This window comes from Triturus cristatus, chromosome 10 (assembly GCF_964204655.1).
Source record: "Triturus cristatus chromosome 10, aTriCri1.1, whole genome shotgun sequence".
Lineage (NCBI taxonomy): Eukaryota > Metazoa > Chordata > Amphibia > Caudata > Salamandridae > Triturus > Triturus cristatus.
This window is the reverse complement of record NC_140593.1, coordinates 343,940,239-343,952,930: the sequence shown is the minus strand read 5'-3', so window position 1 is coordinate 343,952,930 and position 12,692 is coordinate 343,940,239. Positions and strand designations below refer to the sequence as shown.

At 41.2% G+C, this 12,692-nt stretch overlaps 1 protein-coding gene across 1 annotated transcript in view; it reads right to left on the bottom strand.

The window, feature by feature from the left end:
* The window catches only part of EGFR (epidermal growth factor receptor), a 569,017-nt gene that overhangs the window by 16,522 nt on the left and 539,803 nt on the right, over nucleotides 1–12,692 (bottom strand). Inside the window, exons 25-26 of the mRNA XM_085631553.1 lie at nucleotides 10,377–10,544; nucleotides 10,243–10,290 (exon numbers count right to left, since the gene is read on the bottom strand). Of these exons, the coding sequence (XP_085487679.1) occupies nucleotides 10,243–10,290; nucleotides 10,377–10,544 (216 nt within the window). The remainder of the gene's footprint in view (nucleotides 1–10,242; nucleotides 10,291–10,376; nucleotides 10,545–12,692) is intronic.

Genomic DNA, 12,692 nt, shown 5'->3' with positions numbered 1-12,692 from the left:
GTCCCAAAAGCTAAAGGGATGACTGGGGAGGCAGGTATTAACACGATTTTCATGTATATTGTATTCCCAAACAACCATTGTTCTGCTCATCTGTAAATTAGATGAGCAGCGCCACCATGTGGTAGACTGTCAACAACATATTTAGAACAGTTAGGCGCCGGTGCCGAGCACCGGAAACCAATGAAGTGCCGGTGCTGAGCACCAAAAAGCACCGGCTCAAATTAAGCACTGGTCCTAGGATGCTTGTTTGCGGTCCAAGGAAGACCTAGCTTGGCAGTTCGGGCTGGACTGTTCCCATGAGGCACAGGGTCAAGACTGATTTGCATATGGCTGAGTCTGAACTGGGGTGGCGAAGTGAGCTAAAGAACGATGATGGATTTAACCCAGATCTGTGACTAGGGGTGAGTGTCTGAAAAGTTTCAGCTCTCCGTTCATCATCTCCTTGTGTTTGCTTCACAATGCCAGAGCCAGCAGCAAGGTGAAAGGCTGTTTATGCCACAGAGAATAATTGAAGCAGCTTTTCAAAGCAAAGAAAACGGAATGTTGCTTTTCTTTCTTTTTGAAAGTACTTGCGTTCATTTTTCATTACAACAATAGCATACTAAATAAAAATAAAACAATAAAACAACAACATTGGCAAGCATTGCACGTGGAGGCAATATCATTAACAAGTGGAGGGGCCAGCTGCGTTGGAACCATTACTACCAATATAGAAGAACATAAGACCACAAGAGGATTCCCACCTTATACAAAACCAAAACACTATCCACCATCATAGTCACCCAGGTGTCCATCCGCTCCCAGATGCACTATGGCATAATCAAACATTCTATGCCGCAACTGTCACAGAAGCCATACGCCTTCCACAGTGAACACCCCGTGCCTGTGCTATGACCTCGAAGGCAGCAGTGGGCGAAGAAACTTCCAAGACTGAGTTGTCATAAATTATCTGACCCTCAAAGGGTGGCACCACAAACCACCTGGAAGACCAACGTCCAGTACGGTATCAATAATGGACAAGACCACACCATATATAAAAAGCTGGCATCCTCAGCAGCACTTCGAAGGCACTTCGACCCTACCACAGGGAACATGACATGTATGCGCCGAGGGGTAAGGTAAGTCTGATGAAGGTAGTAAAATTGGATAAGTTTGAAGTGAGCTTTCCAGGACAACTTTGAGGTGCACTCCAGAATCCTCCTCCAACCCTGATCAGTCAGCGGCGACCCAATGTCTATGTCCCAATGTGTGTGGAGCTCTGCAAGATCAAATTGCATTCTCTGCAGGAGAGCCCTATACAGCAGGGTGGCCTCCTTCGTCCGACCTGGGATGATGAAAAGAAGGCAGAGGCAATCGTGTTCCGGTGGCTCTTCCATCCCTAAGCTGCACCACTCACGTATTCTATGCACCAGTGCGCCGAAGGCTGCTTTTCTTTCTTCTGCTCTATTTTAATAACTTACAATAACAAGCAGAGAGAATGTTTATTCTATTTTAATAGCTTACAATGACAAGCAGAGAGAATGTTTATTTTTTGCACTCCTTACATAGAGAAAAGCTAGAATCTTTTAGCATGTTTCTAAAAATATTGAGCTACTGCAGCCCTTTTAAAAAAAAAAGAAAACTGACTTGTATTGAACTGTTTCCAATATATGTTTGCAACAAATATCTAACAGATTTTTGATGTGTTTAATTTTGCACTGGAGGTTTTATTTTTATTCCTCATGTTTGCAAACATGCTCCCTCTTTCATATGAAAGAGCTACGCACCAAGGCTTTAAGTGGTTTCTGGTAATAGCGAGAGTGTGACCATGCATTATATGGGATAATGTGCCCCTGACGTTTTTGATAAGGATATTGCAAGTCACCTCGGAGTTCCATAACATTATAAAGGAACTCCCCTTCAGCCTCATACCTCTATATGGTTATAGAACTCCTCGGTGACGTGCAATATCCTTTTAATGTACGGCAGGGGGACTTTATTCGTTATATCATTATTATTATTATTATTAGGAAAGGAAAAAAATCATCACCTAACAAAGCACTCAAATCACTGGCAGCTACAATGTTAAAATGTCACAAACACTTGATAACAGCAACAAAAAAAAAAGGAGTGCTAACAAATGAAATAGGTGGCTCATATAAATAATTTATAAGCTAAAACCCATTTGAGCCGGGTTTGTCACTGAAGAGCAATGAACAATTTTTAGGTGTATGTAAACAATGAGCACGAGCTCTGTTCAGTCCCTTAAACTTAAAAGAACCAATGTGTTAAGTGAGCCGACACATTGCTGCACAATGAATGCCGTGGTGCGCAGAAATGTGAATGACAATTTTACTGACCAAGCGATGAAGTCCATTGACCAAAGCCCCACTGTGTATGTGTATTCTGTGTGCGTTTTCTGTAAGATAATAGTCTTAGACAGCTAAGGTTCTCTCAAAAGCCAGACCTAAATATCTTGAAATAGAAGGAGCTCTTGATTCTTTCCTTGCCAGAACAAATTGAAGACTGCCATGAGTGGCAATGAGAACCAACGCATCTCTCTTTGTGATGCAGAGACTCACAGTTAATGGTTGAAGGTAGTGTGCCCAACCGCATGTTTATTTTTATTTTTTTATTTTACAGAGATTTATATAGCGCGGACTTGACCCAAATCAGGTATCAGAGCGCTTTCCATAGCTCCGGTTGCATTAAATGAGGACACATTAATTTTTGTTAGGAACAGGGAGATGAAGCCCAGAATCACAGGATGTTCAGCGTCATTTCCGAGACTCAAACCCAGTTCCCCAGATTCGAGGTGGACCGCCCTAGCCGTTAGGCCAACTCCTCTCCCCATATGAATCTGCAATTGCTTTTGAGGCACCAGGCAGAAATCTAGGCTTTGGGTGACATTTGTGTCTTAAATCTCGAATCAAAGGTTGTTACTTTGAAGTAATAGTATCTACATCCTTCTGAACATCATTTCAAACAACTTAATAAACTGTTCAGGTGATAATTAAGTCTGTCACATTGCTTTGTAGCGCTTTTCACTGTTGACCCTTGCTACGATGCATTTTACATGCACTTTTTACACTAATGCCATCATTATAAGTGGGAAATATATGCGAAGGGATAATTTCTGTTTTCAATTGTTGTATTATAGAACAGATTTTTTATCCATGAGTCATCAGGAGATCTTCTCTTATATGATGTATCTTGTGTTAGGGTTTGTAGAGATGGTAACACTGTTGTGGATTCAGGTTCCAGGCTCATTAATAGGGCTTATCACTGTTTTGATGTTCTCTAAGCCTGACTTGGAGCTTTTGCCCACAAATATAGGAAACATCTTTGGCGTTGTCTTCCTACTGGTACTTTTTTGAGCATCTGTCACTTGAATTTTACAAGTATCTCCCAAGCTGTCTCTATCATGTGCTTGTTTAATGATTTTACTGGGTTGAATACAGTCCATATTCCAGTTTTTTTCTTCCTCTTACAATGTTTTTTTTGTTTTTGCTGAGAAAAAATATACTTGTTTTCTCTCTATAGATGTTTTTCTCAGAAGCAGCAGTTTATTTAATGAGACATATGATTAGTCTCTTTTGTGATGTCTTTGGGTCGATTATTTTCCTCAATGACAATCTCCAGGGATATAGCCATTTTGTTCCTGAGCTCAGAGTGATTTAGATTTAAATCTAATACATTAAAGGCTGGTTTTGCCATCAGAGCTTTGCCAGGGTAGAACTGCTGTCTACAGAATGGGTGAACGGTATATAATTTGATTATAAATGAAGGTGGCCTGCAAAATATGTATTTGAGCTACAAAAGAATCCAAAAAATGTTTTGAGTAATTTAATACTTATGGAGACTCACCACATTAGGATGGAGGACCTTAAGCGTATAGATTTAGTACCCACACAGAGAAATATAGCACAATAGGCTAACACCACACCCGTATGATAAGAGCTCACACTGACAATGACGTCAGCCGCCAGTCCTTAGGTCACAGACAGCATAGGACTAATAGGAACACATGAATAACCTTGATAGATAATAATGTAAACAGGTAAACGCAGGCCAGGAGGGGGGGAGGCGGGAGGGGGGTAAAGTGTGGACTGTTTTGTTTCCTTTTTTTCAAACTTGTTTGAACACCAACAGGCTTCATATTCCTGATGTTTGACATGTCCAAAAATTCTGTGAATAGGACCCTACTGTTCTCGTAGACGAGAATACGCAACTTAAATGTATGCACTCCACTGTTCACGCAGATCGGAATGTAAATAATGTATATGCTTGAAAAACCGACAAATGAAAAATGACCGTATGTATACTCATTGACAATGTACGTTGCTAAATGGTTCTCAATAAAGTGTGTTAAAAAAACAAAACAACAAAAAATGGAGACTCACCAGAGACTTGGAATCATATTTATTGTCTCCACTGAGTTTGCAGGAAACATCTGCGAGAGTTATGGAATGGACTTGCTTTACCTGGACTCTGAATTCTTCCTCACTGACAGAAAGTAGTTCATTGTTGGGGCCTCAGGACAATTTAGACAGAGGAGAAGCAGGTGGCAAGATGCGGAAAGGAGAAATAACTTAATCTTTTCAGTGGGTATTCCCATTTCTGATGGGGATTGTAATTAAATCTTTCTTATTAACTAAAAAGAAGTGCTCTATTTGGGTATATGTGGAGAGGATGTGCCATTACAGCCAGAGCTGCTGGCTTTTGAAATGAAAAACCAGGTTTGAGTCTCGCTGTTGGCTCAACATCCTGTGATTCTGGGCAAATCACTTAGGGGCCGATGTAATTCTGGTAGATGGACTGTTGTCCTGCTAGGGTGACAGAGTAAGTTACTCTATCTCCTTGGTGGATGGATCGGCTGCCAGATTTATTAATGACCGACAAGCTGGCCATCTTTATAAAGCATTACCAGGAATCGCCGTCAGGGCGCTTCTTGTCAATGCATTTCGCGGTTTGGTGCAGGACTCTATCAACATGAGTGAGACTGGGAAGTTCTGTATGAAATACCGAGGTCTCCATATTTTGTTCCTTTTGTTCCTCAGGAGGATCTAATATGTTTCTTGAACTCATGATGTTTCTAATCTTTTCTTCCTTTTTTGTAATGGTTTTAATTAATATTAATGAAAACCAAATATAAATCTAATAATAAAGAGGGTTAAAGTGCTTACCTACCCTTCCAGCAGCTGTAGTGCAATCAGCCAGAACAGTTTGGATAGAGGATTTGTGAATCATAGGTCATGTCTATATGTGTAGGGGGACAGTTACTAGGCAATTTAAGGCCGTTCACTCTTCTGGCATCAACTTGATGGGTTTGCGTAGACATTTCATGCTTTTTTATAATTCCAAGTCAGGGCTTCACATGACACATGGATCCTGGCTTCAATAGTGTTGACCATCTAACATAAAGACCTTTCACCTCTAAACACAATGCCCTCTGTAGCACCATCCCTATCATTGCCTGTGTCTGTACCCATGACTGCAGCTAATTGTGTCAACTCTACTTTTTGTGTATGATGCCGGAGAGCGTTTGTTCTCTCTGGAAGTTGACTGTCTTCGGGCCTCGGGAATGCTTCACACAGAAGCACTTTAAACATTTTGGGCTTGATGATCCTGACATGTTTTCATAGTTTCAATGCCTATTCCTGGAGTTGTGTGAGAATGCACGGACCAAAAGTGGGCAGCCATTGCTCATGTTAAAGCCAGCCTTAATTGTTTATATACTGGAGGGGAACTCTCTCCCTCCCAATACATATGTACCAGGGCACTTGAAGGGATGACAAGGATGACACGGCATGAGCCAAAAAAAGGGCTTATCTCCCTTGGCTTTCTCTCAAGCAATTTCCCCAGGCACTGATAGTTGTGAGTAATTATTAACTGTAAGTTCAGTTGAGGATAACTATGTGATTGGTCATTTTTATTTTAATTAAATACTTTTTTTTACAGGCTTCAATTAGTTATTTACTCGTAGTATCCTCAATACCAACGCAAAAGGCAGACTGCAGTCTGGTCCGAATCCAGTCCAGCAGTAGTCACTCACCCCAATGGAGTCAAGTCCAGACCCAAGCTGCTTTCACCAGCACCATAACAGGCCATTCAGGTTTGTCTTTCAGCATTAACAAAAAATGCATCAAAGCTTGACCATTATCTGGCAAACTCAACCAGCTATTTGGGCTCACCAGGATTCCCCACTTCTAAAGGATTTACAGTCTTTCCAACTCCAAGGGCTCTCTTTAATGGGGTTTCCTATGCAGCAACGCACTGCAGAAGCTGTTATCCAGCTGCTAGGGACGAAGAAGCCATAACAGCTTCACCCTATTGTTATCTTCTGGCGCAGTGAATGTGGTCAGCCCAAACTGAAGACAGCTGTCAAGCAGTTGAGCCAGACCTTTTACTCACACCACACCCCATCACCACCTCCCCACTCCTCAGAAGGGATTAGCTAGGATGAGCTGAATTCACACACCATACGCCACCACATCACACAACACCTGTGCTCCACCCGATTGCAGACCTGTGGGAGCAGGTGGATGTTGAGCTCAGGTAGGCTTCAGGGAAGCGGGAAAGAGAGGAAAGGTAGGCAACAATATGGAGACAGTCAACAACCGTCGCAGTTATCAAAGACATTTCCCATTATGCTGATGCCTGTCGAATGCAAAGGTTAACTTTCTTAAAAATCCATCGGCCTAAAAGCATCCTCACAAGTGCTGGATAAAAACTCAATTTTTCATGAATGATCAGCTCAAGAGAATTTAAAGACCTAGCTAAAGTCATCCTGCACGCTCATCTACAGAGTAAATGTTTCCAGTGACTGACAATTATTTGTCGATTGTTGACACCACAAATTCAGAGGACTTTTTAACAAGGTTCCATTTTGGGTCTACTGTCATTATTGAGGTGTAGAACCTGTAAAAACTGTCCGCCTGAGGTTTGCATGATGGTTTGTCCTTTGAAACTGTAATGAGCTTTTGTTTAACTTTTATACCGAACTAGGGACTAAGTATTTAAAACATGATTATGTTCTTCAGCGATTAGACAATGTGCCCGAGCTCTCTTAAATGTGTTAAATTACACAAGGGCTTTAAAGAAAGACATTTAACATTAAATGTGTCTTTAAACGTTTGACCTTGAAAGAAGTCGCACATTTTTCGATTCTGCTCTTTTAAGATGCACAGAAGTTTGTAATTATATTTTTACATATTTATGAGTGTGCTATGTAAATGTGTATTTTAATAGCTGTTTCTACCAACGACGTTATAAAACTAATATCAATTGATTGATTGAAATATTCCATGCTAGGCAATTAAAGGAAAACAGCTGAATAATGTTGTTGAATACAATCTTCAGCATTAATGAATGAGCACATGTTGACGAGCTCTTTACTGTGCTGGGAAACGAATCACAAAACATGCTGTCTAGACGATGGAAAGAAGGACACTTATCGGCTAGCTAATGACAAAGGCAGTAAGCTATTAGTTTCCAGACTGAGTGTTTCATATCAAGGTCTGCTGTGTATCTCAAGTCACTCTAAAACTAGTAAGAGTGAGTGATCTGTAATAAACGTGCTTCTTTTCCCATACGAAGCAAAACCAAAGGGGATGATGGACGGAGTGTTGGACATTGCAAGCACGCACCCCCAGTCAACTGATCTGGGTTTAATCCATCACCGTTCTTTAGCCCACTCTGCCACCCCAGTTCAGACATGGCCATATGCAAATCAGTCTGACCCTGTGCCTCATGGGAACAGTCCAGCCCGAACTGCCAAGCCATGTCTTCCCTGGACCGGAAACAAGCTTCCTAGGACCGGTTTCTGACATTTCAGCCGTCTTCAGCCAGGCTTGCTAGAATCCAGTGGTAAAGTGAGCAAGGGACTCACGTCTGAGCATACCCTGCCAACTTATGGCGAACAAAGCAAAAACCAAAGGAAATGATGGACGGAGTGTTGAACATTGCAAGCACTCACCCCCAGTCAACTGATCTGGTTTTAATCCATCACCGTTCTTTAGCCCACTCTGCCACCCCAGTTCAGACATGGCCATATGCAAATCAGTCTGACCCTGTGCCTCATGGGAACAGTCCAGCCCGAACTGCCAAACCATGTCTTCCCTGGACCGGAAACAAGCTTCTTAGGACCGGTTTCTGGCATTTCAGCCGTCTTCAGCCAGGCTTGCTTGAATCCAGTGGCAAAGTGAGCAAGGGACTCACGTCTGAGCATACCCTGCCAACTTATGGCGAACAAAGCAAAATCCAAAGGAAATGATGGACGGAGTGTTGAACATTGCAAGCACTAACCCCCAGTCAACTGATCTGGGTTTAATCCATCATCATTCTTTAGCCCACTCCGCCACCCCAGTTCAGACATGGCCATATGCTTTTTGGAGTCTACTTAAACTTATCTATTTTATACTAATGTGCAATCTCAATGCACAATTCGACTTTACATTCCAAAATAAGGCTCGCCTTATAAAGTGGAACTTCCATCTTATATTAACACGGCATAATGTGTATGTCACGTCTTTACTGCGATTCCTCTAGCTGTTTGTACTTCATTAAAGGCGCCTTCTATTGCCCTGATTGCGAGTTGCAAGTGCTGTGGGCGACTTTAAAATGACATGCCTGGTGACATCGCCCCAGTATTGTGCAAGTACGAGTAGAACCTCAGGGAATGGTAACACACCATGTGGGACTGTGGAACTGAATTTCCATAAAAACAATCAGAATTTGCCCTTCCGTGAAGTTTTAATGTTTACATTTACCACCTGCTCTGAGCAGCTGGTAAACATGTACACATGCCTGTGGGTGGGGGGTGGCGAGTAGGGGGAGGGGGCATTGTACCAAAATAAAGTGCTGAATGAAGTTGGCTGCTGCAGGCAAAGCTCATGCAACAGCCGGAAAAATCAGGCCACATCCTCCCAAACCTGGTAAAACTGGATGCGGAAAACAAACCACTCATAACTAGGCAGAGTGAAATTAATTTCACTCCTCCAAATGTAATGGCCTTTATCGGTGACGGGAAGCCTTGTAAAGTGCATGGCATGCAGTACAGTCTCACCCTTGTGTGGCTTCAGTCAATCCATTAAAGAAGCAGAGGTAATCAGACGGTAGACATGTGATTGGAGTGTTCTATGGCCGCGAGGATGGGGGATGACAGAACAGGGAGGAGTGGGCTGCTCTTAATCTACCTGGTGGGATCAATGCCCCAACTTACTGGGTGATTTTGGGTTCAATTGCTTCATTAGGGCGAGCCTGGGCAGCGCATGCGCTGCTCTACGAGGCATGCTGTATTAGAGTATAGACTTGAAGCCCCGCCCACTCTCCGCCCATATTTGTCATTGGCTTGTGTCAATGTCATTAGTAAATGCTGCCTTCTTATTCATTAATAGGTTTGTTAGCCCCTCCTTAGTATCGCCTTGTCTTTATTTGTAACCTCCCATGAGGACTGGCCCTTTTACTTCTTTTGTTACACAGTATGTCTTATTTAGTCTGTAAGCAGTATTTTCTCCGTCTGCAGGCATGACATGCTTTCCTGCAACATTCAGTGTGCCATGCACGCTTTCACTTTCCTAGCAGCCTGGGACAATGGTGGCCGCTTCTTTGAAATGAAATAAATCTCGCAATTACAACAGTTTGAGCTATTGGCATCGTAAATGACAATGGTTGTTATTTATGTGTTAATTATCAAAACAGATCAATAAAAGGCATTGTCATTTACAATGCCAATAGCTTAAACTCTCGCAAATGTGAGACCTATTGCATTGTAAATGCTTGTTTTTATCCAGGCACGCCTTTGGTGTCTGGTGAGAGCTTCATAACATCTAAATAGAGATGTGATCAAAACATGGAAAGGTGACTGCAATACGAAGAGATTGCTTCTTTTTTTTACCTTTGCAGACTTACGGAAGCCTTTTATTTACCAAAGGGATGTGTCTACTAATTTGTCTACACAAACAAAGAAAATATTGAAACAATATACATCGTACTGCGTACTGCTATGCTGATAGGTAATGAAATATGCTGGTAAAATAGGTTGTAAATACAATACGGTGGAATTGCACATCATATTAAAAATGTATACTTTTTTTGCACATTTGCTTAACAAAATACAGCATTAAATATAAGGGACATGCCTTAAATGTGAATTTATCACAATTTTAGCACAATCTATATCTACAGCACCCAAAATAAGACACAGTCAGGCCTTGACCTCTAACAGCATCACCACTTTCCAAAAGACAAAAATGTACTTACTCCATTTCTGTTGATGAAGGGGATGTCTGAAACATTACTGGTGGTACTCTGTAACACAAGAAAAGGAAATTAGTCCCAAAGTGTGTAGGATTTGTGTAAGTGTGATTGTGTGGAACAGTCTGAAATTAACTTACCACTGAGTTCAGTAAGGGGGTGCGGGATGTGGCCGGACTGTTGAAAAAGCCCTGGTGTGGTACCAGATACTCCTCTGCGTCAACCACTTCGCCTATTTCTCCCTCCTCCATTAAGGTGCGATAAAACTTGGTGTCTGATGGGCTGGGTAGCTGCATCCTCTCGTCATTCTGGTAAATAAATATTTACAGCATATGGTAAGAAATCACTGGAAAGCTGTCAATTAACCAATCATATTTCTTATTTTGTCACTCAGGAAATATCATTTTCAGAAGAATTATGGCCTATCTTTACGTCTTCGAATGCCCCAATTATTCTTGTTTTTGTCCAAATGCTTGATTTCCTGAATAAAATGAGTGCCAGCAGCTAGAAAAAGAACTCCTGATAAAAATATTGAAGTTAAATCGATACTGTAGCGTTAGCGATAGCGAGTGTGAGCAAATTCTGTATTAACAACATCGACTAAGTGCACTGCAACTGGTATGCGGAGAAGATGTATGGAAAGAATCGACAGCACCAAGTCCGTAAAAGTAATAATACTTTTTAAGAGACAATGTTTTACTTTTTGCAATAAGTCCCTTTTATGACATTTGCCAAAGAGGATGGCAAATATCGGTCCTATTACTGAAAAGACGAGTGGGGGTAAGAGATATATAGGCTGATCAACTGACGTAGACCATCTATGCTGCAATGTGGCTGGAGCTGGGATTAGAGAAAGAGAGTTTACTGACTATGGTTGTCCTGGGTAATACCTGTCACATGATTTCTTGGAGTCATTGGGCCTGTCATTAAATACTGAAGTAATGACGTGCTTTTAGGAAGCAATGAATTTGTTTTATGGACAGGTAAGGTGTTTCTGGTACCTGAATGTTTTTATGGCAGTGTGATGGAACAGGTAATGTATTTTGTTCCATTCCAGAAACTGAAAACTGAATACGCCTGTAAACTTTATATAGGGCTAAATCCTTCACAGAATTCTGCATAATTAAAAGGAACTGATTTGACATCAGAGAATCAATCCTAGCAACACTCTCTTGTGCTCTGCAAAATTAGCTTCACAGACCAACAACAAGTACTTCGCTCAAACTTTGCTTCATATTAGTTTCTACCTACTATGAAAACTCATTGCTCCATGGCAGGTATTACATTTATTGGGTCGAGCAGTCAAGACCTCTTGTATATACTTTAGTATATACTTATATGTGTATGTACTTTGTGGGCTCTGGAGATCAGCCCTAGGACTTGTCTGCTTCTGCTTATGGACTTTTTTTCTGTTCAACTGCCTCTATTTAACTGTCTTGATAGAAAACGACCAGTAGAGGTCAGTAAAATACCAGAATTGCTTTCTGCTGAGGGACTTTCTTTTTTAAACATTTTCTGGCAACTGCCTCTATTTAACTTTCTTGATTGAAAACGACCAGCAGAGGTCAGTAAAATACCAGAATCAAGTCAAAAAAGTCTTTATTGCGAATATTTCATCATAAAAGACATACAAACATTTCATAATATGCATTTAATTAAAAATAGTAAGAATATAGTTTAACACAATAAACTTAATAAGACAAATAAATAAGTAACATACTAAAATCAGTAATAAGAAAATATTAAATATAAAATTTTGCAAACGAGTTGATAAAATTGGTTATAATAAAAGAAATAGTAGAAATCCTCCTTCCTTGACCTTAAAATCAAGTAAAGCCTATACCACGTTTGTCTCAGCATTATTTAGGGGCCAGATAATTAGGGACTAATCCTCCGGTACCGTAGGAGCCATGCCCAACTAATAAATTTAGCCACACCAATAACCACAAATTTTGATGTATCAGACTTCAATATTCTGCTAGCTGCCTGCGCAGATCTAACGCCCAGTTCACGACATACAGGGCGTAACCACAACCGTCTTGGTTGGAGATACTCTGGGAAGACAAAGAGAAAATGATTGACTGTTTCGATCTTATTCTTACATAGGGGACATTTATCACTACCAGATGAATTCCAGCTTTTTGGAAAACAACGTAGTGGTAGGGAGCCGAGTCTAAACTGGTGGTAAAGTTTTTGATCCTGCAGCTTTGTTATTATGTCCCAATACTCTTCAAGAAAGGAATCATCCTTGACAGCCAGATATGTTATAGTCAAAGAACTACCAGTCAGGGATGCATGACACTTAACTTTAATCCATTGCCAATAGGTGTCCCTAAAGATCTTTTTCGGGGGGAAAACAGCCATCTCGGGGTTGGTCCATAACTCACCCATCCCCATATCAATCAAGATAGTTTTAATTTCAGACAGCCAGGTGATCCTATGAGAGCCCCCTAGAG